We start from the raw sequence: 26,899 nt of genomic DNA, 5'->3' as shown, positions 1-26,899 counted from the left end.
ACAGTGAATGGACCTAACGCTGCTCTGCGGATTGACTCATCGTTTGTAGATCATCAGTAAACCTGCTACTGGACGAAGCCGGCGTTAAATGATGGTTGCTGTATGTTTGGATATTTCTTTAAAATATTTAGGAAAAACTCAGAGAGAATTTTTTAAGCAAACGTTTCATTTTTAAAACCTTTTTTTTTAGATCCACCGTGGTCTAGACTTTTAAATAAGTGTTTTATTTCATAAGAGGACTTTCTTTAGGACCTGCACGTCCCTGCTACACTGCCGAAAATAAACATGTATGGGTGACCGTCTTCTGTGCGCTGAATGGAGGAAATAACGGTTTTTATTGCAGGTAGGTGAAGGGATTTACTATGACCGATTTATTATATCACACTGTTAGCAGGAAACCTTTATAAAAATGTGTTTTATGTGTTATGTGTGTTATGTACTGTCCCTGTTATGGTCACAGTTACTGTACGCTCATTTTAACCTCATAATTGCACCACTTTCAAGTTATTTCACAGCAGTAATTAATAGAAAATGTTTGACATTGTGCCTTAGGTATAATAATGGCTTACCACTATGTCTTTAGATCCGTTTTTTAATCACATTGAGTGCAGGTGAGCAGTGTGGAATTAAGTCTTATTTTTGAGGATTTTACTGCTAGAATTATGGGGTAAAAAAAAGTGTGTTTGTGACAAAAATGTTTGACATCAACTAAGCAAGACCAGAGTTGACAGTTTTTTGCTGCCAACTGCAGTGACACCTGCTTTGCCCTGTAAATCAATAATAGTAATTTCATTTTTCACAAGAACTTTTTCGTTGCAATTTGGGCCCACAAGGCCTTCTCTGATGGGCCTACACTCCATCAGAATCACTGATTTACGTTTTAATATTTTCCCATTAGTCTTTTCACATCATTCTGGACTGTGGTGCCTCTATTAGTGTATGTTTGCAGTCAAATCCATAGACTGTATATATAGTGGACGTAGCATCTGGCTCCACAATTGAAGCCCACCCGGAAGTGTCAAAAACTTGCAATATCACGCCGTCCGCTAGGGCTGGCTCCAAAAAGCTTTTTCTCCATAGACCCCAATTCATTTTTGGAAAAAATAAAATTTGATAGACTGATGTTCTACAGTTCAGGATTTTTTTCCCGTTAGTTTTCATGGTCAAAATGGGAGATCAGGTGGCCGATCTTAAAATAAATCAATACTGAATTTTAAATAAATCGTTAAAATTGGCGGAGCCAGGGGGCGTGGCTATACTTGATAGACAGCAACAGAAGCCTCTGCGGTAAAATGTGGGCGGGATAAGAGAGTCCTCAGCCAATCCTGCCCCTAGTTGCTCTCTGGTCCAGCCTGTTTGATGAGGCTTTTTACGTCACTGGCTCCAAAAAATCCAAAACGGCGACCAGGAAGTAGCAAAATCCGGGCTTCATTTTCTCTGTGTTGAAACCAACGGGTGACGTCACGGTTAGTTTACGCCTGGTCATATCACAGATAAAAGTATAATTCTGGGTCTTTTCTACAATTTGGGCTTCAAAATGTTTGAAAAATAAAACTTTTCTTTAACAATTTTCTGCTACATTTTCATCAATAATAGGTAATAATCTATCAAAGGCTTAATTGGCTTAGCTTACACATCAATGGTACAAAATTTATTCCATGTTTTATTTGATTTTTGCTCACCCTACTCTGATCACAGTAATAGTTTGTCGTGGCGACAGTGACTGTTTCATTTGGGTCTGACCAGATTCCTTCACAGTTCTGTCCTTAGCCTTCCGCTGCCAGGAACTCCTGTTTATATTCAGTGTCTTTAAATGTGAACTTTGATCTACCCCGATTGTGTTTGCCCTCGCATAACTGAGTAGAGAAACTGCCGAGGGAGACACTGGTGGTCCATCCTCTCAACATGTCCAAGCCGTCTCGGGTTCATCTGTATTAGTATGTCCTCCGCTGATGGTAGACCAACTCATTTCAACACTTCTATGTTGGTTATCTTGTCTCTCCATGAGATGTTCATTATGGCTCGAAGGTTTCTCGTCATGTATGTGTGGACTTTTATTATCTGTAAACAGTCCAAGTTTCAGCAGCGTACAATAGAGCAGCCAGTACTGTTGCTCTGTACACTTTGCATTTCACATGGATAGACACGTCCATTGTTCCACAGTCTCTCCCTTGAGTTTCCAAACACAACGCTCACTCTTCCCATTCTGAGAGAGAGTTCATCCTCCAGCTTAGATACTTGAAAGTCTTGCACTTGACTAGTAGCTCTGTACCAATGCTGATCTCTTCTGGTAGGGATGTTGATAGCTGGAACTCTGGTGCTTGATAAAGGCACTCTGTCTTCTTGATGTTAATTTTGAGGCTAGCTCTTCTCGCAAATTTCTCCACTAAAGATTGTACATCTTTCGCACTGTGTGCAACTAGAGCACAGTCGTCGACAAAGAGCATTTCTCTTACTACCTTTATCTGTGTCTTGCTCTTGGCTTTAAACTGCACCACACTGAACAGGTCATGTTAGCTTTTTCTCAGCAGTAGAAGCTAGATATTTAGCCAGCTGTTACTGCTGACCAAGATACCAAACTAACTGATGGAAAAAAGTGAAAAGAATTTGTCTTATCCTGATAATATGTATAACAGGATTGCATGAGGCAGAGTGAGAGATTCAATCAAGGCTGAAAATGTTATGAAAATGTAAAAAATAAATAAAGAGGACATAGCTTTGCTCTATCCCTTCTTTTAGAAAACTGTTTGGTGATGTTAATTCCAGCATTTCATGCAATTCATTTTCTTCTTATACCAGCTAAACATGTTTTTCTAACAGGGTTTTCCTGGGACACACATTCCATGCATAATTCTATTTAAAATATGTTGATTTAAAAAAAAAATAAAAAAATCACACAATTACAGAAGACGTCAATGAAAAAATATTACCAAAAAAACCCCCATTTAAATTCCATTTTAACTGTTTTATTTTAGATTCAATTTGGTCATCAGGGGGATGAACTCCAGACTTATTTGTTTTTAGGTAACCTACAGTAGAAGGTATTCGAGGTTCTTGAGATCTTAAAGCGGGGTTCGTCAGCTAAGCTTAAAAACGTTCATCATGTCTTCTTGTTATTAATACATTAGTTTGGAGTTCTTTTGTTCAGACATAGAATGATTAGACAGAAGATGATTACCTTTGACAGCTCTCACTTTCATCAGAAGCATCTCACTGACAGCGTATGGCGTGATTTTGACAGCCAGCATTTGCCGCCCCCCAGTGAAGCCACCAGATTCGCCAATTTGGCGTTTGCTTATGACCGGTTCTTCAGCTTCTCAGAAGAGAAGCTCTTCTTAGACTCTCTGGTCTGTCTGGCATATTTCTGGCCTTCCAAAACAGGTACATGGATTATCTGAAATCTGATAGGTGAGATGTAAAATGTCGTCCAATTCTAGAATGGCCCAGATATTGATTTGGTCGCAGATATACTTAGAAAAACATTTTCAAGGTGGACTTTCCAAGAAAAGCTAGACATTGTGGAAAGGCCGGACAAACCCCGAGGCTAGCAATGTCTTTATGTATGTAAAAGAAAACACAAAATTCTGGAAACAGGTGTCATTTCAAAATATAACGGACACATAATGCAGCAAGGCTCTCAAGCATTCTGTATTCGTTTCAAATATTTATTCTCCAGTAGATGAATATTGCCCTTATTGCACAACTGTGTTTCATTTACAGCGAAAGTTATTCATAGTCAGTGCAGATTAAAATTTTACAATATACAGGTTATTCATTTACAAAATACAATGTACTGCACAGTTCATGAAGTAGATAAAAGGCTAACTACTGCAAAAAAATGCATCCTTATACATTATGCATTCAGAAAAATAATTTAATAAGATGATGGGTATTAATTAAAGGGATATTCTGCTGCATATTTAGTGTTGTAGTTGTAGAAGACATTGCTGTTGGTTTGTGCGCCATCACTGCAACTGGGTGCTCTTGTGTGTACGAGACGCAGTAAGTAGACTGTAAATGCTTGACTTTGATATGACACTAAGTAAGGGCTAGTTTCCAGCGACCGTTACATATTACCGCAAAGACAAGTCTTCTGACCGAGGTGGGGCTTTATGGTTCTCGGACTGTGCGGTAGGCATCATGTAAGGTTACTAGTTGTGGATTAACTCTGAGGAGCAGTCATAACAAAGGTTGTCTTTCAGCAGCCGAGAAGCATTCGACTCCAGTTTACGTCCGGTTTGAGACGCAGGATGAAAACCGTCAGGGTTGCAGTGGTTGGGGCTGGCGTGGTTGGATTCTCCACGGCCGTCTGCATCGTTGAGGCTCTTCCCATCTGCTCCGTTACTCTGCTGGCTGAGAAGTTCAGCCCGGACACCACCAGTGATGTAGCCGCTGGGATGGTGCTCGCTGAGGTGTTTCCAGGTATGAAGCAACGTCTCTCTCAGAAAATAAACGGTGTTACATCTCAGATTGTTGTGCAGTTTTAACAAAAGATGCAGTGCATACAAATACATCGCACAATATGTAGCACTAATTTGCTTTGCATCCTTGAAATGATTGATTTCACTGGATTTCTCAATCAGATATCCCCTTGGAAAGACAAAGACGCTGGTTCAAGGACGGCTTTGATCACCTCTTGGACATTGCTCAATCTGAACACGCACCAGAGGCTGGAGTACTGCTGACCTCTGGGTAACAACTGTTCTATGATCGAGCTATAAAGGAAAAGGTGAATACGCAGCCAGAGTTACTGTTCAAATCTTTCTTTTTGATTTTTTTTCCCAGCTGCCAGATTTTCAAAGAGGTTCCAGCTGAGATGAAGCCCTTCTGGTCAGACATTGTGATTGGCTTTCGGAACATGACTGATCTTGAACTGAAACGTTTTCCAAATCACAAGTTTGGACAGGTGTTCACTACCCTAAAATGCGAGTGCTCCATCTACCTGCCGTGGCTCGAGAAGAGGTTTGTCCTCTAAGGTGCCTATAAAAAGCATTCACCCTCTCTGGAAGTTTTACTCTTTTGTTGCTTTTCAAGATTGAATCATGGTGATTTGGCTTTTTAGACAAAAATTTACAAAGAGAGACTCTTTTATGTCAAAATGAAAACAGATTTCTTGAAAGCAATGTTAGTTAATTTACACACAAAATGTAAAATAACTATTCATCTGTTGTAAAGTGTAAAGTGTAGCCAGTTGTTTACAAGAAGTCAGTTAGCAAAATGTAGATCATCTGAGTGCAGTGAATTTATCTCAAGTGATGGTAGATAAAGACAACCTGTATCTGGACGGTCTATAAGGATACCATGAAGACAAAGTACCACTTGAAGCAACTCTGAAGGTGTTATTAGAAAGCCTAAGTTGGTATGTATACAAGAACATTTCTAAGTCACTGAATATCCCTTGCACTAAAGTTAAATCTGATATTAAGAAATGGAAGGAATATGGAATATGTGGAAAACTGCCTAGATCAGTCCTTCCTCAAAAACTGACAGTGCAAGAAAGAGATTAGTGACAGAGGCCACCAAGACACCTATGACTCCTCCAAAAGGGGTGAATACTTTTTATAGACATTGTATATTGAGTTCTCTTTCATAACTGTATAATTATTGTTCTTAAAGTTTTAAATTACAAATCATCTCTTAATATGTACAGGTAATTTTTTTTAGATACGCTGAGTTATACCAACATAAACTTTTGTCATACCGTTTCTCCAAAGGTTCAGGAAAGCTGGAGGCCGAGTGGAGCAGAGGAAAGTCAACAGTCTCCAAGAATTAAGCAACAACTTTGACATCATTGTTAACTGCACTGGTCTGGGCTCCAGAACACTGGTGGGTGACAACCAAGTGCACCCAATCAGAGGCCAGGTCTTCAAAATGGAGGCCCCCTGGCTGAAGCACTTCATCAGGGACGGAGATGGGATGTCCTACATCTACCCCGGCATCCACAGCGTCACTGTAGGCGGGACGAAGCAGGTGGGCGACTCGAGGCTGCAGTTGGACCAAGGAGATTCGAAAAGCATCCTGGAGCGCTGCAGGAAACTGGAGCCGTCGCTGAGGAAGGCTAAAGTTCTACACGAGCCGGTCGGTCTGAGGCCCGGCAGGAGGAGCCCGAGGGTGGACAAGGAGCTGGTGGAGCTGAGGGGCCGCCAGGTGCCTGTAGTCCACAACTATGGCCACTCAGGCTGGGGAGTCTCGTTCGCCTGGGGGACCGCCCGGGACGCTCTGGGGCTGGTCAGGCAATGTCTTCATGAAATGCCACTTCAAGCTAAACTGTGAAGCACTTCTAATTCATGCTAGCAATCAGGGCCAATAACGCTTGAATTAAAGTCACAACACACAGATAGACAACATATCAACAAAGCAACTTGATAAAATGCACAGAAGATTTTTTGTTGTAGATTTAACAGTTAACGGTGTTTATAAAGAAAATATGACAAAATACTAATTTAAAGTGGTGAATATTTGAAGAGTTCATTTGCAAAAACAGCTAACTCCGTTTCATACATTTTCAGAAAACTCTTTTTATTGTTTACTTAAGATAATAACACTAATAATTTATTTTCTCTCTTTTGTCATGTATTTTTCTACTGAGTCAAATCCACTCAACTTCAGTTTGATTGATATTATCTCAAGTAAACAATAAAAAAGTTTTCTGGAAATTTATCAAAACGGAGTTATCTGTTTTTGCAAATGAACTCTTCATTTTATTAACACAAAAACACTGCCTTTTTAATTACTAATAACTTTTACTCTTAGGTACTCTGAACTTATGAAAATAAGTTCATAGACGAGACAAGAACAGAGATTAACAGCCTTTTACGGATTTTTACAATGTATATGTAAAAGAAGATTTATTAATAAAATTAACAAACAGGAAAAAAACTAATTACTGTAAAGAAATTTTATGAATTTAATCCTGTGAAGCTGCTGTGAAATAAAAACCTCATTGTTAAATGTAATAAGAACAATTAGTGGACTTTGTCAACACTTCTCACTGTTTATCAAATACACTAGTATACTTTTCAGTGATTTTTCTGTTGCTACTTCAAATGCATGTCAATACTTTTTTCTGGAAACATGAATTCTATTATTAGAAAAGCTAGATACCTGCTAATCATCATTTATTTTGACACAGATGTTACTAATAACATTAAACATGACTCTGTCCCAGCAACACACAGCATATTACACACAATACGCTGAAATTAAAGCAGCCAAATTCAATTTAGCCATCCTTTACTGTCTTATTTACACATGTTCGTCTGTGGATCGACCTGTTTTTAGTAATGGAGAGTCTGTACATGTTTATATACAGTTAATTTAATTAAAGGCCCCCTAAGGTGAGGACATATTAGCAATGGCAACAGCAGAGCAAATTCCATCTTAAACTTAAAAGCTCTGAAAGTGAATCCAGCAATGAGTAATTTATTAATGGAGGTTTTGTTTTGATGAAAGGATCCACTGCAGAGAAATGCTAATGTACAGCATTGATTCAGCCATGTAGAACTCTGAAACAGGAACTAAGGTGTCAGTAAAAAGGTCAGTACATAAACATGATTTAAAACTGTTGCTCCGTCTGTAATAGAAACATTTATGTAACACCACAGTCTGTCCAACCCATTGCTACATTTTGAGAAATAATCGGTTATTTGAAAGGGAAAAAAAAAAAAAAACAGTATTTCAAACATCAGCTGTAAAGTGACACCTCAGTTTACGTCTGAAGCCGCCACCCTGACAGAAACCGGCTCCAGTTTCAGATCGTGACTCTGTAACTGGAGTCTTTCTTCCACGTGAGGCTCCAGATTTACTGAGTTGATGGATTTCTTTGTATTCCTTTTCATTTTCAGCCGGCGGGCTTCAGCGGCGGCTGAAACTGAGCGACTCTTCTTGTCCTCTGAAGAGATGTGATCCGTGCAGTGGTGCCTGTGGGTACTTTCTGTTTGTGAGAGCTCTCGGTGTGGGTTTGGTGAGGAAGGTGTCGCTACGTGGTGATCAGACCTTTCTGCCTGGACTGTGGGTGGCGGCTCCAGGTTTGTGCTCGGCGCCGTTTCAAACACTTTGCTTTTGTCTGTATTTGACGTGCTGCACACAGCTTTGCAGGGTGTCTGGGATGGTGGAGACATGGCAGTAAATTTCAGCTTTTGAGGATTTTCCATGTGCTGTGCACTCTCCTCAGTCTTCAGGCTTTGTTTCCAGTCTTTAGGGTTGAGGAGTTTGCTCGTTTGGAGGAAGAGGGCCTTCAGAGAGGAGCAGCGTCGCATCAGACTCGGTGCTGTGCTTCTTCTTAGCTCCACACAGCTTTGACTCCTGGGAATATGACCTTTTGCCGAGCTTAATAGTCTTAAGCTGTTCTTAGGGGGTCTATGTGACAGTAGGACACATGGCAGGTACTTGGGTTTACTCTGGAGTGAAGTCTTACTGGGGCAGGTGGAGGTCAAGGAGACTGGGAAGACGGGGAACTCTGGGGACGGGAGGTGGCTGGACTCGAAACCAGATGAGGACCTGCTCATGGCTGAAGGTGTCTTTTTGTCCCTTCCTGAAATAAACAAGTGAAGTGTGTGCAGATCATGCAGTGAGCTGAGACATTTATTTTTCTTAACCCTCCTGTTGTCCTCATTTACTGGCACCAAAAAATATTGTTTCCCTGTCTGAAAAAAATCCAAGAATTCAGCAAAGAACAACCTTCAGGAAGAAAATTTCAATAATTCCCTAAACGTTTCCCTTAAAAGTTTTGTTTTTAAAAAAATCCCCCAAGTTTGGCAAGAAAATTCTTGTAAAAATCTTCCAAAAATCCTAAAAATATTTAAAGTGATTACATATATATCAGTAAAGCTTCTAATATTTTCTTTAAGAACATTCACATAAAAACCAACCAAAATCCAGTGAAATTCACTGGATTTTGGTTGATTTTTTTGTGAATGTTCTTAAACATTTTTAACATTTCTTTTTTTCCACCAAAAAATCTTCACAGGTTTCCCAAAAATGTGGACATCAGAAGTTTCACTGTGAAAATATATATTTCATATCAATTTTGACCCGCAGGACAACACGAGGGTTAAAACAACATGAAATGGGAAAAAATAAAGTGGCTACTGTAAAAAAAAAGGTGTCCGAGAGGAGACGGGCTGAGCACAAAAACCTGAATGTGCGCTGAAATGAACGATGAATAAAAGCAAAAGAAGGAAGCAGTCAAGTGTGGTAAAGCATGGAGCAATTTATTCCTCACGCTCAACCATGACAGAAGCACACCTCAGAAAACGCTGAGATTTCAGACCCTAAACCTGCCACACTTCACTCAGAAGTGGGTTTAACTTTGACCTTGTTACAAATTTTTAAAGTTGTCTTAAGCCTTCGGCATTTTAGTGCATTTACATTTATACAAAATGCCATATTTCAACAATTATAATTATAAGCTTAAGTAAATATTTAAATTCTTCTAAGCTCTGCAGCTTTCAGGCACATGATAAAATATTGTGCAACATCATATTTAACCGGACTAAAAAAATATACACACAAACAGCAGAATCTTAAGAGAAATCCTATACAAGCGTGGCTGAGTGGACACTGTTGTTCAACCACGCGACCTTTGTGACATTCAGAGCCCTCATTAACAGAAACACTTTGCAGACTGAAGCCAAACCAGATAACCACGGTAACCATAATATAGCTACGAATAAAGCAAGCACTCACAGTAAATATGTACTGCCATTACTGAGAAAGTTTTCTAATTAAACCTAGTTTGTCTAAACACTCGTATCACACATCGGTTCAACAGTCACCACTTTCAGCAAAAAACCACCACACAACTGCAGATCTATTTGTGAGTAGACCTACAAGCTGCTCCACATAGAAATAGTTCGACGGTGTGAAGAAAAGTCAGTTTATTATGAAGTGAGTTCACTTTCTAGTCCTGTGATAATGTAAAAATCTTGTGTTAGCGTTGCTCCACTTTGAGTGTTATGTCGAGAACTTAATTCTTGTAAAGAAAGGCAAGTAATGTCAACTCTCAAAAGCACTGAACAGACAAAAGCAAAACAGTTCCAGTGATGCAGAAACAGAGGAAAGGATGACTGGAAAAATAGAGCGCCAGGAAGTAAATGTGACAGAGTCTTTCCAGGAGAGCATGAGAGCTGAGTTTGGTGGCTTGGAATGCTTGAGCATCGAGAAGGACTGGAGACGGCGAGAGTCTTTCTAGAGCAGGATGAGGCAGAGGAGGGCTGAGGAAGAGGACAGTGTTCACAGGCGAGTCAGGCTGTCATTACCATTCTCCAGGTTCTCGTTGCTCTCGTAGCAGCCCGAGTCTCGGGGGGAATCTCCTAAGAGGCCACGCCTGTCCAGCAGCAGCTTCTCCTGCGAGCCTCCAGACGGACTGTTTCGCTCTGGGTCGCTGCTCCCTGTAAGGCATGAAACCACCAACAGGGGGCAGACAGTCACATCTTATGATCGCAAGAAAAACTATTGTAAAACCATAAACTGTTTGTAAAAGATGGATGCAACCTACGGGTATGAAAAATGATGCAGAAGTGCCTCAAACCTAACGGCCTCTGTAGTTTCATCATTTTTGGTACTGTAGAAATTTAATCTCATATCGAAGAAGCTTTCTGGGTTCTAACTCAATGGCTGTTAGTCCCACGTATTTATTATGACTCCTAAATCACATGGCTCATGGCCAGTTAACAAACTAAGACTGGCTCAAGGTGTGAGTGGTTGTGAAACTGCTTGGAGAGGGATCTCAGGACTGCATCATAAGTACCTGATAAATGGTGGTGTAGACTCTCTGTTTCAGTTTAACACGAGATTATTAAACTTAAACTTGCATTTTTTCTAACAGCCAGCAGAGGGCGACTCCTTCAGTTGCATAATTAAGTCTGATTGTGTACAAGCCTATGAGAAAATTCTCACTTCACCCGTTGCCTCAGTATACATTTTCCTCATCAGTTTATTGCCCCAATTGCCAGTTTTAAGCCTTCTCCAATACAGCATCATGTTCATTTTATAAACAGTGGTTCCATTTAGAGCAGAAAATAAACAATAAAGCAGGGTATGTTTTAGGGCAAAGCTCCGTAGTAGTTGAAAAACTGCTACCATATAATCTTGTGTTGTGTCATCCAGTTCTCATTGCATCCCGTTTTGAAAGACCAATTCAAATTCCAAACTTGCGGTTTTAAGATGAGCGTCCAAAAATCAACGGGTGACATCACAGTCGCTACATCTATTTTTTTACATACAGTCTATGTGTGAAACTCTGTAATTAGACAAACCCGATGCACAGCAGTCACAAGCAGAGAAATGATAGATTGTCAAAGGAGGGACTTAAAATAAATGAGAACATGTTGGCAACTGGACCGTCACATATATACATATTACAGACATATAAAGCATTTGCGGAGTTGCTAATTGAGCATTAAGCTTTGTGCAAACCCTGAAATATTCTCATCTTACGTTTGGCAGTTGCGACTCTGCATGTTTGGTTTGTATTTGACCTACCGTCATACTCCTGCAGCAGCTCCACAGCGGTCAGCAGCACGGCTCTGTGCTGAGGGTCTCTGATGTTCAGCTCGTCCAGGTCCTCCTCCTCGAGCAACTTAAACGTGTCCAGATCCTCGTAGCCGTTGAAGAGGAAGGTGGGGAGATGCTCCTGTTGTGAGGAGAGGATGGACGATGCACAAACAGATCAATAAAAACATGTGGAAGGAGCCAAACGCCTTGTATGTGTGTATCAGCAGATGAAAAAATTCAGTGTTCAGCAAGTTTGGGTTTTGGATGCACTTATTTGCTTTCTTGGTGGGAAGTAAAGTAAAGCTCACAAACATGTTTTATCTTGTTGGTTTGATGCGTAGAAAATAACATACAAAACAACAAGTAGTGGAGTTATTTCATCCAGTCAGGAAAATTTGACCACAAAATCACAATTTTTCATTTTCAACACTTTGCTTTTCAAATGAATTTAAGACAGACATGAATTAGTGAACCACGTAGTGAGCACCAGAGCTGCAGGTATTCTTTGTGTCTTGGTTCTAGCTGTATACTTAGTAGACAGATAGAAAGAGTGGTTTAAATGATGTATATCCTCCCACCAAGAGAGTGAATATCTGCATGTCCCAAAAATGTCAAACTGTTTCTTTTGATAGAGCTAAAACCCATCCCCACTAGTGTTCCTTTCATCTAAGACTCGTATCTCTGGGTTCACTGAAAATCCCACAACTGTTTTTGTTTACAACTGTCAAATTAATTCCTGTGCGTGTGCCACATCACGTCCCACTGCCTGTGTGTGACTGTCATTATGCTACGAGATCATTACTTTGAGGTTGATGCGATCGAGCAGTTCCTCCACAGAGGTGGGTTTGGGCTGCCGGGCCTTCCTCCTCCTGCGTGTCTTCTTGGGCTTCACTTCCTCTTCGTTCAGAACATCCACATAAATGAACTTGAAGGTGCCGACTTTGCCGTTGAGCATCCCCATCCACGTTCCCATCGGAGGCTTGCTGATGATGTCGATGACGTCGCCGCTCTGCAAAGCGACACCAGCGAGCCGCCTTAAAACTTTCAGCTCATCTCTGTGCGGTGTGTGGTGTGTGCTTTAATGTGGTGTACCTTCAGTTTGAGGGAGTCGGTGTCGTAGGGACTCGGGGTGAAGTCGGTATGAACCAGAGCTCGTCCACAGAAGGGTCCGCGGTAAGGCAGCTCATCCTCCTCTCCATCCTCTGACTTCACACTCTCTCTGTTGCTGTTGGACGAGTCAGTGGTGCCCACCGTCTGACCACCTGCACAAATAACAAAAGAAGAATAAGTCACATCATTTTTAATGTGTTTTTGAACTTTCAGCGGTTTTCCATATAGATGAATGCCGCAAGACCAGAACGTTTAGACTGCCTCAAAGGCGATTCAAAGTCCTCCAAACACCTCTACGATAAACACCACACATCTGGCGTTCCAAGGACAAATTAAAACAAACACTGAGGATTATTTGCACATACAGCCAGACCTATAAACACAAAGACGTACTCATGGAACTTTGTCCGCTGAGGGAGCTCCTCAGGCTTTCCACAGAGCCTCCGGGCTTCAGTTTGGGTTTTTCCAAAGAGTCAGAGTCTGTCTGAGGCGAGTGAGGGCAGCTGGATATACGGTCTGGGCTTGACTAAGACACGATAGGAAAAAATAATGTTATTATAAAGATTTCACAACATCACTTAAATGCACAATCTACAATGGTAACACAGATAGATGCTTCTAAAACATACCTGTTCAGAGAGAGAACTGTGGTATCTCTTGGATATGTGTTTTCTCATCGTCTCTCTCACAGACTTGACTTTTTTGCCCAGCGAAATACGGGACATCTGTGGAGACTTGACACCGTCTCTCACTCCACCTTCTCCATCTTTGCTCTACGCAGAGAAGAACAAGAAAAGCACATAAGTAAACAAGGTTAAACACCATAATTCAACTGACTGAGTTCAGGTAAAGTAGTAGTTACATACAGTGTTATCATTGTCAGAGATGACGGCGTGCCCTGAGCGGCTGGTCAGGTCAAATCCCCCAAAGCTACAAGCTCTCTGTGGGAAAAACGGTAACATGGAAGCAGATGAGTTTTTAGAGACTTATTCTAGACACCACTGGAGGAACTGAAGCTTGAGCTCCAGTCGCAGGTACAATTTCAGCCCAACAGATTAAGTTGAAGTTTTGTTGCAACATTGGACAGATCAGGTGGACGTTAACAGGTGATTGACTGTATTATAGAAAAAGTACATGATTCTCTCCATTAGTTAGTGAAGCAGTCACTTATTGCTAAATCTAAAATCAGCTAGGACTACGACGACGTTAAACAGTCTTCAGTACAGGTGCTGCAGAATGCTGATCGGTATCAGTTTAGTTTGGAATCGATACAGCATCAGCTGGGGATTTATGCAAACAAAAAGTCGGGCAGCGAGGAGAACATTAAAATAAAATAAAAATATGACAGAATGTTGTGCAGAATCAGGGTCTGTTTGTCTGATAACTGAATCTTCAGTGACAAGCTGGACCTTTTTAGGCATTAAAGACTTCACGTGGCCATGGGTAAACAGAATTGTAGCTTAGTAGGTGAAGACTTTACAAAAATCTCAACTTCAAACTTTTGAAATGTCACTTTAAAAATTAAGCTTTTACACTTTAACTTCTTTGGAGTAAATAAATTTGGCTCTGTAGTGTCATCAGACGAAGCTACGATACACATAATCTGTAATAAACAGAGTAGAAGAAGCTGGAAACAAAACCAGCCATTCACCACCAACAAAAATACCTTGAAGATCAAACTTTGGCCATTTACAAGAAAAATACAGACAAGTTTTCCCGAATTGTTTTCGGTCCATAAAGTTCTATTTATTCTTTCATGTCAGCTGGTAATGGTCATGTAAAGAAATGTTTGCTCATGACAGAACTCATTCGGGAAAGATGTCTCCGTCTCCCATTATACCTATTCAAAAACAAAAAAATGAAAACCACCTGAAGAGAGTGCAAAAACATTCCTGTGTAACTTTGTAAGTCTTCTCAAATTATGCAGTATTTCAAAATCCATATAAAACATGTTATGGAAACATGAATTCTGTTTTTAAAAGTAGCGTAATTAAGAGTATTGAAGGATGGAACTAGCTAACTTAACAACCCTGGATGTGAAAAGACTTTTCTAAAGGATTAAAGGTGGAGTTTGTGGAAGCAGGGCTGTCTACGAACACTTGAACAGACAGATAGGGGACCGTAGATATACTAACCATTCCCTGAATTTGACGAAGTGTATTGGATTAAAATCACCGACTTTCCCTTTAATTTTGCACAATAGAATAGCATTAACTCTGACCCACTTGCCAAACTGCAGTGCTTCTTCAAAGGCTCCTCTGTACTCACCCCATGGTGGCTGAGTGGGTTGAGAACCCGGTCGCGAAGCTCCCCGTCGGTCACCGAGCGAGCAATTTTGCTTTCCTCCTCGTTGCAGCCCTCCATTTCAGAAAAGGAAGAGCCGCTTTCTTCGGCTGCCTCCCTCACGTCTGCTGCTGCTACGCCGGTCTGCTGGTGACCGGGACTCCCGCTAGACTTGCTGAAGGCCTGGAAGATCTTCTGGCTGCTGCAGGTGTCCAGGCTGCTGGAGGAGGGGGAGGTGGTCAGGCTGTCCGAGTCCCTGTCGTAGGCGAGTTGTTCCTGCAGAGCTGACGCCAGCGAGTCCACGGGACAAACGGCAGGCTTCCTCTGCACACCTGAATACAGAGAGAGGCTGGCATCTCCACAGGAAAGATCTACATTCAGGCTCTCTGGGTGGGCAGAAAGAGAAAAGAGGAGATTAACAAGGAATAAAATGTAATAAATCATCTAATCTGCATACTAATTTCAGATTAATTGTGTTGTTAAGTGGTCCTAGAAAAACATATTAAAAATAATATGGGCGGACTTTTGTCAAATAAAAACACCACAGCAGTCATCTGCAGTCAGTACTACGGTAAGATGAGTTTTTGAAAACAAGAACTCAAGTAAATCTCCAACCTTCATGACATTCCTCATTGTTTATGCATTTTTTCAGATGTATTTTCAGTCTGCTAAGATGTATGTACTTGTCAAACACTGACTACTTCCATGATTGGAGCTTTATCAAACAATAATCACGCTGAAAAAGATTGGGGGGGGAAAAATAAACTGACTGTTCTTCAAAGCGCATGCCCTGCAACAAGTGAAAACACACGGTAAATACTGTTATTATGGTGTATATGCTCAGTCAAACAGTACTTAGATGTAGCACAACTACTGAAATTTTCTCTAGAATCTACGTCACAGTGAACATTGCGGTGACCCAGGTGCAATATTTCCTCATAATGCACGCTCTGTTCTTACTGCAAACACCAAAATTTTGCGTGTTTTTCCATGCAGCATCGCACTAGACCACAGTAAAAATCAAAACAATGCATTAGTTTCTGCAAAGACACTGATGTCCGCAACATCCACGTGCACTTTGTTAGATATTTTCTGGCTGCGGTTTCAGTACCCTCTGCTCCGGGCCTCTTGGACTCGTCAATTCTGATCAGCTTCTTCTTCACTTTCCGAGTCGAGTTGACCAGTTTATGGAGCCTCCTGAATGTCACGGATTCTTCCTGTTCGTTGTCTGACAGGTCACAGGGCTGACAGGACGAAGAAAGGAAACATTTAACCTTCCAACTGAGCTCTGCAGGTAAACAACACTACTGGTCTGTTGTCAGTATATAGCAGCTCTGAGGCCTAATATTTTCATTTCAGCTGTGTTCATGCTGCAAGTGCTGCTTCAACTAGAAACCATTTGTAGCTTAATATACATATGTGGTAGAAAACCACAGCAATGACTGTGAGGCCACTGCAGACAGCTCACCCATTTGCACGGGGCCACAACAGACTGTCTATACGTGGGAAAATAAAAAGCTAGCTGCCTGGAAATCACCTTAACCAAAATAAAATGAAAATGTCAGTGGTGCATTTAAAGACTAACATACATGCTGAACATTTAAATGCTGACCAAAACATGGGCGGCTTCCCAGAATGTACATCAAAAGACAAATTGAAAGCAGATTATACGACAATGCAAGAAGAAACAGTTTGTAATTAACAAAAGAACAACAGGGGGAAGAGGTGAATCATACGAACACGCAAAAAGAGAAAGTATGAGGCGAATGCACGCAGAGTAGAGAGAAATAGTCAGGCCATCCAGACGAATCTGAAAAATGTGCCCTGAAGCTGAGCCCCCTAATCACCCCACCCATGCATAAAAGAGCTGCGGCCTGCATAACAGGGCCCTGTGCTGAATCCACCCGCTCACTGCAGCACAATAGGGGGTTAGCGCTTTGACAGCGATGAATAGAAGTCCGCCCAGTGGCCTGCAGTTGGGAGAGGGCCCTGAGCTGCTGGGCTTTAGAGGGGCCCCGGTTCACTCCCGGGACATGGACGGAGCGAAAGAGAGGGGCTCTGTCAACAGCTCAGCAGCCTTGGCACCGGTCGATCAGAGGCCCTCACGCAACAACACGCCGCCTGAAGTCGTGATTCAGCATTAAAAAGCAACTAAGATGCCCTCGGAGACTTACGTTGCAGCTGAGCGGCTCGTTTGTGTTGGGACCGCAGGGCTCGGTCCACTCTGTGAGATCAGGCTTGCATGTTTGTCTGTTTTGTACTTCAAACTCCTTCAGCTATAAAAAGAGGATGACCCTGTTAGTTAATGATGCATGTGCAGAGTACATTACGTGTAATCAACCAGCTGATGCAGTCTTTCATTCTTGAACTGCTGAGAAATATGATACTGCATTTTTTAATCATGCGGATAAAACCATATTTTAACCATATGCCTCCATGAGAATGTTATAAAAACACTGTTTAATAAACAGATAATTTGGATTGATAATTATTATCTTTTGCCAACAGATCGCCCTGCAATTTAATAATGTCTTCTTGTAATTCATTCAAAACAAATGTTGACAGGGCTTTTGAATAAATAATGTCATTTTCTGACTGAAATAATGTTATCTTTTTTTAAATGAGCCCAACTCAAAGAAGTGCATTTAGTGTTCCAATTCTTAATCACAAAAAAGGGGAGAAATACAGCAGTAAAGCCAAGTTATTTAGGATGCATGATATCATACCCGAGCCAGGGCTTCCTCTATAGAGATCATATTCTCCTTCACCATCATCATCAGCTGAATTCGCTCCTCGTCACTCATCGTAATCTCACTGGCCACAAAGCCAACATCATCACCTGCAAAAAGTAGAAATAAAAAGTTTTACTATGCTCTCCTGAGAAACTCTGAGCATTAAATACTAAAAAATGAATAAATCTGTTCTTGAATTAGCCCTAGAAACAGAAACGGCCTTTGAGTTTGCGTTTATTTCACATACCTTTAGAAATCTGACGCATCACCCCCTTCTGTGACTTTCGGAAACTCTGCCAAAAAGACTTGCTTTTTCTCTTTCCATCCAATTTTCCTACGAAATGTAATCAGTTTACTTTAACACAGAGAAAAATCACAAAATCTAAACCTGTATAAACACAAAATGAAACAAAAATGACCATATCACAGTTAAATACTAAGTATTACACCCTACATTTGTCAAAACACAAACATAAGCAATATGCAAAAGGATTTATTTTCTATTTACTGTCTTTTCTGTAAGATTAAATTTGCTTAAAAGAAGTTGACAAAAGTGACATTAATTTAACACAGAGTAAAAACCAAACAAATCTATCAGTGAAACTTCAACTTTACCTCCTGATCCATCATCCGAGCTGGATTTGTGCACAGGAAACCTAAAAAATCAAACAAAAAACATTAATTTCACTTAAAATATATAAAAGAGGAATCAAACCCCAAACAAGGCTGTACCTGTTATCCAAAGTTATTTTCTTCATTTTCCCTTCTATCCCACCATCTCCCTCATCAAGTCTGTCTCGAACTTGCGTCAGATTAGCAAAAAAAAAGAACAAAAAAAAATCGGAATCGCAAAAGCTCACTGTGCCTCATGACAGCAGCATCGCAGCAAAGTAGGAATCAAAGTAGTGAAAGCAGATGAAACAGACTGACTGCTCTTGGCAGATGAACAGAGGTCAGAGCTCTGCGGCCATCACTGGAACAATAGAGCCTTTTTCTGGTCTGGTTGGGGTTTTGCAGCAGCAGCAGCAGCAGCGCTAACGTGGTCTCTGCATTCTCTGCACACTTTCACCCTCCCTCTTTCTGTCTGTCTGTCTGTCTGAACTGGTTGTTGTGTACGTCTGTCTTCCTCTCAGTCTCTCTCCACCTCAGATGACACTTGTTTCTGCTGGTTCAGTGTATTACTTTAAAAGCAGATCAGATCTACTTTGGATTTTCTAAATCCAAAGTCACAGAGGTTTTCTGATCAAAGACGCATAAAATTCCAATGCAATCAAGGTCTTTTTTTTGCTAATAAATGACAAATTGTACTCCAATTATCTTACATAACATACTTTATTTGGCAATATTTGGCTTATCGCCTTGCTTTAAAGAGCAGTTAGCTGATTAAAAGTGACATATACACACGTGGACAAAATTGTTGGTACCCCTCAGTTAAAGAAGGAAAAACCCACAATTCTCACTGAAATCACTTGAAACTCACAAAAGTAACAATAAATAAAAATTTATTGAAAATTAAATAATCAAAATCAGCCATCACTTTTGAATTGTTGATTAACATAATTATTTTAAAAAACAAACTAATGAAATAGGGCTGGACAAAAATGATGGTACCCATAACTTAATATTTTGTTGCACAACCTTTTGAGGCAATCACTGCAATTAAACGATTTCTGTATTTGTCAATGAGCGTTCTGCAGCTGTCAACAGGTATTTTGGCCCACTCCTCATGAGCAAACAGCTCCAGTTGTCTCAGGTTTGATGGGTGTCTTCTCCAAATGGCATGTTTCAGCTCCTTCCACATATGTTCAATGGGATTCAGATCTGGGCTCATAGAAGGCCACTTTAGAATAGTCCAACGCTTTTCTCTCAGCCATTCTTGGGTGTTTTTGGCTGTGTGTTTTGGATCGTTGTCCTGTTGGAAGACCCATGACCTGCGACTGAGACCAAGCTTTCTGACAATAGGCAGCACATTTCTCTCCAGAATGCCTTGATAGTCTTCAGATTTCATCGTACCTTGCACACTTTCAAGACACCCTGAGCCAGATGCAGCAAAGCAGCCCCAAAACATTACTGAGCCTCCTCCATGTTTCACCGTAGGGACAGTGTTCTTTTCTTCGTATGCTTGGTTTTTGAGTCTATGAACATAGAGTTGATGTGCCTTACCAAAAAGCTCCAGTTTGGTCTCATCTGTCCAAAGGACATTCTCCCAGAAGCTTTGTGGCTTGTCAACATGCATTTTTGCAAATTCCAGTCTGGCTTTTTTATGAGTTTTTTTCAGCAGTGGTGTCCTCCTTGGTCGTCTCCCATGAAGTCCACTTTGGCTCAAACAACGACGAATGGTGCGATCTGACACTGATGTACCTTGGCCTTGGAGTTCACCTTTAATTTCTTTGGAGGTTGCTCTGGGCTCTTTGGATACAATTCCAACGATCCGTCTCTTCAATTTGTCATCAATTTTCCTCTTGCGGCCACGTCCAGGGAGGTTGGCTACTGTCCCGTGGGTCTTGAACTTCTGAATAATATGAGCCACTGTTGTCACAGGAACTTCAAGCTGTTTAGAGATGGTCTTATAGCCTTTACCTTTAAGATGTTTGTCTATCATTTTTTTTCGGATGTCCTGGGACAATTCTCTCCTTCGCTTTCTGTTGTCCATGTTCAGTGTGGTACACACCTTTTCACCAAACAGCAGGGTGACTACTTGTCTCCCTTTAAATAGGCAGACTGACTGATAATGAGTTTGGAAACACCTGTGATGTCAATTAAATGACACACCTGAGTTAATCATGTCACTCTGGTCAAATAGTTTTCAATCTTTTATAAAGGTACCATCATTTTTGTCCAGGCCTGTTTCATTAGTTTGTTTTTTTAAATAATTATGTTAATCAACAGTTCAAAAGTAATGGCTGTTTTTGATCATGTAATTTTCAATAAATTTTTATTTATTGTTACTTTTGTGAGTTTCAAGTGATTTCAGTGAGAATTGTGGGTTTTTCCTTCTTTAACTGAGGGGTACCAACAATTTTGTCCACGTGTGTAGCAGATAGGTCGACATATTTTGTTGGAAGACAGTCTGAAGACCCTTATTGTCTTCTTAAGGTTCATGAAAGATGTGAAAGTTAGATATAATTTTTTATACATTTATAAATGACACCAGCAGAACACCATGATATTGAAATATATTCAAGTACAACATTGTCAAATTATTTTTTTTTCATTTTTATCTCTACAATGTTTCATTATCAAGTGTGCTATTACTTCAGCATAACTGCTGTCGTTTTATTATTTGTCAGTATTGTTTGTACTTGTTTTTCTGCTTTTCAAGCACTGAATTTCTTATGTTATTTTGTTTTTTCAGAGCTACATCCAGCAAAAGAATATCTTTTAGTATCAACAAGGTTTTATCTTATCTTGAACAACAGAAGCGGATACATTATGCAGGTGGTCAGGTGGTATTTCTCACAATCTGGTGAATTTTTATGCTCTAATTTGTGTCTTTTCTGCATCAATTCATGGTGGAAATGGCTTTATTTACGTAACGGAAAGAACTAAATTTGTTCTGTTTCAAAATATAATGGAAGATAATGGAATGAGACTATCAAAAATTCTGTATTGTCTTTAAATATTTATTCTGATGTACCCCCCATGCACAGGAGACTGAATATGCAAATGCACGTGTTCTCAATATTGCAGGTGATTTAACTATTTTAAAATCTACGTCTGTGATTCCAACTGTGGATTGCGTTCGACGTTACAGAGCAAAACATCATCGCTATTTTCCCTCTTCTAAATTTTTACCATAAAAACTACATGGAAGACAAATCTTTGAAATATTTGGCTTGAGGATCAACCGATCCAGAACACATTCTTCTCTGTGGCTCTGAAAAGGCTTCCCATCATCCGACTTACGACATCCAATAACATTAAGACGCAGGATTCACTTCAATCATAAACCAGGTAAACAAAACAACGATTAGGTGTAATCCCGATAAAATATTTTCATCCTCCTTTGTCAGATAGTTATGTTAATGGATCCTGTCATCCTTTGTTGAATTTATTTGCGACTGGAGCTCAGCTGACTTTGTCGATCAGCTGATGCACAAACTGAGGTGTATCTCTTTAAAAGGAGACAAAGTGCGGTATAAGAAGGTTTAAAAGCTCAGGGAGTCCGCAGGAGACTTCTTAGATTAAATTGCATTATAAATGGGCATTTGTAGAAATAGCTGAAAGCCAGATTGAGCAAAGAAACAGGGATTATGCACGGAGAGGATCATCTAACGACAAATCTGCCAAACCGGTGAGATCGCTTCTTTTTTCCTTTTGCTGGATTATTTGCCATTGAACGGATCACAGACTTTTTGCTCTTACAGTTGGGGCATCATTCTGCTCTTTTTCTGTACTTTTTTTTTTGCTTGAAGTAACCATTCTGCAATGAGGAGAAACCCACTGGGAGACTGTATATGCTATAAATTCTGTAAAGTGGGAAACCTTAAATGAGTTTGGCTGTAAATATATTTCAGACAGACTTTAAAATATTATCTTCAGTTTGCCTCATCTTTAATTGTTCGCAATACTTGACTAAAATTATACTTAAAAGTAAACGCTTCAATTGGCTCTTTAGGATAATCGCATCAGTGTGGAATGCATTAGGTTGATATTTACACCAATAATTGCTACAACTCCAAAATCATGAGAAAAAAATGGTGGGATCTTAAGAAAAAAATAAACAAAAGATAGCATAAAAAAGTGTAAAAATAACGGAGCTGCTTTCCAAAAAGTGATGCTCCTTGTTGATAGTGATCAATCAGCTTCCTCGAGGGTTTCTTCTAACATTATGAAGTGAAACCACTAGGGGGCAGTGTAACTTCCCTGTTCAGATATGAGTAACACATGGAGCTTTATGAGTTGTATCTCTACAGACTCATTCACAGCGATAATCAACTCCTGAAACACGAGGAAATTGCCCAACTTTCAGGCCACTCACCGTCTGTCCTGTCTCTTTAACAAACCTAATCAGATCAATATGCTGCTTTCTCATTAGTCACCATATAAAATCTTTCATCTTATCCAGCTGTCCAGTGACAAAATATGACTAATCCTCAAAATCCTTCAAAAGAGACAATGCAGGGAAGGAAGGAAGTTCATAGGTGAGACAGAAATGCTTCATAAATGTGAGGTGAGGGGCAGCAGGAAATGGAGGAAATGCACGTGCACATGGAAGTAACGGAGATAACACAGGAGAAGTAATCGCAGTTCAGCTTCCAGAGCTGATAGGACTTAAATAAATAACAACTAAGACACTACTGGCACAAAACTAGAGTTCCAGCCATGTTTAGAACAATATAAATCACAGACGTGCTTGTTTTTTTGCCGATGCTTTGCCCAATAATGGAAACTGTGTCTTAAAATACACCGAGTACATGCATTTTTAACAACAAGTTGTAATTATGACTTCTTTTTTTACCTTCTCTCGGTCTCTGGAGTTGATGTCGTACTGTTGAGTCCCAGGGATTCCTTAAGAAGATAAAAGTGTAAATGTAAATACAGACAGCACAGCAGCAAGGCTCTCATTTAATTAGCTGTTTAAAGTTCGCACTTTCCCAAGCAACGGGGGGGATTTAATTATGACGTCTTCCTTTAAAGTGTGGCCGGAAAATCGTATACCTGATGTAATTAGCTTATGCCGAGCGTAATTAAAAGGTTCAGGTAGTAAAGTTTGTGGGAACATAACCCCACTTCTCCTTCTTCACTATATTCCAGGAGCTTTTCCCAAACATTCAACAACATTCTCAAGGACACTTCTCTGCATCACAGTCGGTCAAATGCCACTTGGTGGTTTCCTATGTTGCTTTTTGCTCGGGATAATCATGACAAGGCGATTCGTCTGCCTCTTATCAGCCTGTCTGCTGACGCACAGTGGAGGAGGAGGAGGAAGTTGCCTCCTCATGAGGTTTGACACACCGAGAGTCGGACGCTCACCTGGATCTGAGAGCGGAGCTGCAGTGATGTGGCCGCTGAGTCAACCTTTCCCTGAAACACACGGACAGGGGAAGTGGAGGAGTAAATTATAGAGTCATCACATAAATATAGACGTAATATTCATCTGACTGAATCAGCCAGTCCACATAAAGGGACAATTAAATTATGTGCCAATGGTTGTGACCTCTGCAATTTCTGTGTGCTGTCTGAATAGATCTGAATTTGATTTTGAGATAATAGTTTAACAAAATTACTTTCTTTAACTTAGTCTTTTCATTTGCAGCATCACTAAAAGTTCAACATGATAAAAAGCAATGTTTACATGTGTACTCAAATTAAAGGCTACATGAGGTTAAAATCAACCAGACAGTTAAAACAACATTAAGGGAAGCCAGGACCCACTCGTTAAAGGAACAGTTTGCTTATTCTCCTTCATGCTGAGAGTTCGATGAGGAAAAAGACACCTTCAGACTGAGCCAGTTAGCAGTTTTCAGCATTTATGCAAAGCTAAGCTATCCAGTTGCTGGTTGTAACGTTACACTCAAATGGCAGATTTAAGAGTGGCATCGATTCCTGCATAGATTATAAGGGGTTATTTGAGGTTCTATCCAGCACAACATGAAAATAAGCAGCACCAAATTCACAATAATTGAGAATAAAATAAAAAGCTACTTTTAAAGTTTATTTTTTGAGGGATTTTGTAAACTGGAGTTTCACTGACTCAGGTATAATGGACATTTTTGTTGATAAAATGGTGAGAAATAGCTGGAAAATGCTTAGTTTTCTGTCAAAAAGGCAGAATGGGCACACAGATCATGCTCTGTCACTGCCCAAACACCCTTTCTGAGCCAGCAAAAACCCCAACATACCTCAAATAAAACGGTTTACAACTATATCATACTATTACTGGAAGAGTGTGATAAAATTGGCAATACCGCAGCAGAAGCAACCTCAATGACGAGTGCTGAACTGACAAGAACACGACAGATAAGGCTGTTTACCATCTCTGAATCTTGCACTACTTTGCGCTTCCGTAACTCCTCCATCCTTTCACACACGTCGCTGAGGGAGGTGCCGTAATACCGCGAGTACTCCTGAGCCAGGTCGTCAAGGTTCCCCACCGAGCCATCCTGCAAGAGATAACGAGGCATTCAAAGACTCTCAGAGACGTGAGGAGGAAAACGGCACCCCACAGAGGCCGAGCAACATGCCAGACGGCAGGCAAACACTGCAAACACTGACCACTGTTGTTGATGATAAGCCATTGTATTCAGCTCTTGCACTGTCACCTTCAACACAAGCAGCCAGGAAACACTGAGATAAAGCACCAGGACAGCAAAGGCATCACAGACACCCAGCTGTGATATTGCCTCCGTCTTCACTGCGCTGGTTGTCGTCTTCCTGCCCGGTGACCCCGTCCACCTCCTCAGACGTGACCCCCCGGCTCGAGGAGGCACCGAGTGACGCAGCTACGAGGCTCGATCTGCTCTCAAAGTCATCGGGACTCGACTCGAGAGGCCACGGTTCAATCCACCGTAAATCACAAAGGAGCAGAGTCACCCAGGCCGACGAGTTTTTGTCCTGAGACACAGCACGCTCCCCTGGATGTAACCCCCTTTCAGTTTCCTTCTATTGTAAAAACTGAATGTTCTGTGCTTTTTGCCGTGTGGGAGGAATACAAATCACATCATTTTTGCTGAGTTTTATGATCTTGTGACTTCTGGGACCAGAAACAACACATGGGGGCGGTTTCCTTGTCAGGGCAGCAATCCTAGATCTAAACTAAAGAGGCATTTCTAACCAGATGACTCCAACAGTCTGTAATTAAAGACACATTGGATGATTTTGCAAATTACAGTTCAGGACAGAAAAGTGTTTCTTGCCATGATTCACAATCTTTGCTGATCAAATGTTTTTTTGACTGAAGCTTCATCTGTCCAAGGGTTTTACGCAAAAAATTAATTCTTATACAACAATTAGATTTCTTAAAACTGTTTGTATATTAATTTTGTTTGTATATTAATACAGCTGACAAAGTGTTCAGTCATACTACATTAACTGTTTTTAAAATCTCTTACTCCTTTTAAAAAAGGTGTTTGTAATAATCAGAGTATGGTTAAACCTGCAATTTTTTTTGGATTTAATGATTTTCATGCTACTTATATGTAAACAACATGATGATAAAACACATATGATCCTCAAATGAAAATCAGACCTCATCAGTGTGTCTGGTAATAATCAAGATTAACGTCATTTATAGATGAGCTGGAAATAATATTTATGCAGCCAGGAAACACTGGTTATGATAATAGTGCTCTATAAAGTCATTTTTATTTAACATGTTAGTAAACAGTCGCCTATTTCTATATCCAGTAAACATAAAGCAGCATCAATATTAATTTGGACTCAAGTTTCTGCCTCCCAATGAGTGTAAATCCATTATTTGCCCTTAAATAGAACCAATTTATTACAGATATATAAGTATTAGTGTATATGCTGTCCAAAAAGTGGTAATTTAAAAACTTTTTTAGAGAATATAATGATGAAAATTATGCTTGGGTTAACTTAGAACTTGTGATACCATATTTATCCAGCAGAGCAGCTCCGACTCTAATGTTCTGAATCCTCTCAACTCTTTTGCAGCACATGTAGCAGAGTATCACAGCTGAGCAAATGGTGGAGCGGAGCCAAGTTTTGTCTTCACTGTAAGCTGCAAACTAGTTTGTGAAATAAATTGCTGGAAAGTTATTAAAGAATAACCATTGTCACATTTAATATAACCTAAATACAAAGGAATACGAGTTGATATATCAATATATATCATGTTTTGCCTGACTACCGGCCCAAAAATCCAATATCGGTCAGACTCTATTCTTGAGATGTTGGAAACCACGGAGCAGAGTCACCAGCTGACCGCTCACTTTGTCTGATCCTGAGCAGAAAACATAAAGTGGGTTTTCTGGAGGTTTTTAGTTGAAAACAGCTGCCTGCCGTGTTTATGAAATGATGGTAGAACAGTGAAAGTAAAACAAAAGTAAAGTCGCGGGCAGGAAAACTAAAACAAAGAGGTGACAGACGCTTCAAAGCTCTGTGGATCTCTGGCTTCATCAGTAAAAGTGACACGTTGACATACAAGCAGTCGTGTGATCTGTAGTTAATTACTGCAATGATCAACCTAAAGGAAGTAGCTTCTTATCCAAACTGAAGCTGCGTTTCTGAAAGCATCTCGTTAATTATCACTTAATTACTACCCATAAAGTTTCGGGAGAGACTTTTGACAGACTTTTTAAAATGTTTTTGTG

General features: G+C 40.3%; 2 protein-coding genes across 8 annotated transcripts in view; one reads left to right on the top strand and one right to left on the bottom strand.

Moving 5' to 3' along the window:
- Positions 1 to 55: 55 nt before the first annotated feature.
- On the top strand, positions 56 to 7,225 carry ddo (D-aspartate oxidase). Of its 2 annotated transcripts, none has more exons than XM_022216969.2 (5): positions 56 to 343; positions 4,206 to 4,422; positions 4,584 to 4,692; positions 4,786 to 4,962; positions 5,715 to 7,225. In XM_022216969.2, exons 2-5 carry the CDS (start codon positions 4,251 to 4,253, stop codon positions 6,271 to 6,273), a joined length of 1,017 nt encoding a protein of 338 aa, XP_022072661.2. In that variant the 5' UTR covers positions 56 to 343; positions 4,206 to 4,250; the 3' UTR covers positions 6,274 to 7,225. The 2 variants fall into 2 exon arrangements, with proteins under 2 accessions (XP_022072661.2, XP_022072659.2); XM_022216967.2 differs by having other exon boundaries at positions 4,203 to 4,422.
- sash1b (SAM and SH3 domain containing 1b) overlaps positions 6,812 to 26,899 on the bottom strand; it is a 62,155-nt gene continuing 42,067 nt past the window's right edge. For 2 of the 6 annotated variants that reach the window (XM_022216958.2, XM_022216960.2), the window contains 17 exons: positions 24,599 to 24,727; positions 23,598 to 23,648; positions 23,083 to 23,132; positions 18,237 to 18,277; positions 17,869 to 17,955; positions 17,616 to 17,728; positions 17,064 to 17,165; positions 16,001 to 16,133; positions 14,875 to 15,275; positions 13,473 to 13,547; positions 13,236 to 13,379; positions 13,000 to 13,132; positions 12,589 to 12,758; positions 12,299 to 12,505; positions 11,485 to 11,635; positions 10,260 to 10,391; positions 6,812 to 8,533 (listed from right to left, as the gene is read on the bottom strand). In XM_022216958.2, coding sequence (XP_022072650.2) covers positions 7,704 to 8,533; positions 10,260 to 10,391; positions 11,485 to 11,635; positions 12,299 to 12,505; positions 12,589 to 12,758; positions 13,000 to 13,132; positions 13,236 to 13,379; positions 13,473 to 13,547; positions 14,875 to 15,275; positions 16,001 to 16,133; positions 17,064 to 17,165; positions 17,616 to 17,728; positions 17,869 to 17,955; positions 18,237 to 18,277; positions 23,083 to 23,132; positions 23,598 to 23,648; positions 24,599 to 24,727 — 2,949 coding nt within the window. In that variant the 3' untranslated portion in view covers positions 6,812 to 7,703. Of the gene's footprint in view, positions 8,534 to 9,191; positions 10,392 to 11,484; positions 11,636 to 12,298; positions 12,506 to 12,588; positions 12,759 to 12,999; positions 13,133 to 13,235; positions 13,380 to 13,472; positions 13,548 to 14,874; positions 15,276 to 16,000; positions 16,134 to 17,063; positions 17,166 to 17,615; positions 17,729 to 17,868; positions 17,956 to 18,236; positions 18,278 to 18,353; positions 18,839 to 23,082; positions 23,133 to 23,597; positions 23,649 to 24,598; positions 24,728 to 24,839; positions 25,398 to 26,899 lie in introns of those variants that run through there. The other 4 variants (XM_051949623.1, XM_022216959.2, XM_022216961.2 and 1 more) reach the window with 4 other exon arrangements.

The sequence above is a fragment of the Acanthochromis polyacanthus genome, chromosome 1 (genome assembly GCF_021347895.1).
Source record: "Acanthochromis polyacanthus isolate Apoly-LR-REF ecotype Palm Island chromosome 1, KAUST_Apoly_ChrSc, whole genome shotgun sequence".
In the NCBI taxonomy this organism is placed as follows: Eukaryota; Metazoa; Chordata; class Actinopteri; family Pomacentridae; genus Acanthochromis; species Acanthochromis polyacanthus.
This window is presented reverse-complemented; position numbering and strand designations above follow the sequence as displayed.

Excerpts from the sequence above, each read along its gene's own strand:
- ddo (XM_022216969.2), top strand. The coding sequence starts at position 4,251 with ATGAAAACCGTCAGGGTTGCAGTGGTTGGGGCTGGCGTGGTTGGATTC. Across the intron at positions 4,423-4,583 it reads GCTCGCTGAGGTGTTTCCAG|ATATCCCCTTGGAAAGACAA; the intron begins GTATGAAGCAAC and ends TTTCTCAATCAG. Across the intron at positions 4,963-5,714 it reads CTGCCGTGGCTCGAGAAGAG|GTTCAGGAAAGCTGGAGGCC; the intron begins GTTTGTCCTCTA and ends GTTTCTCCAAAG.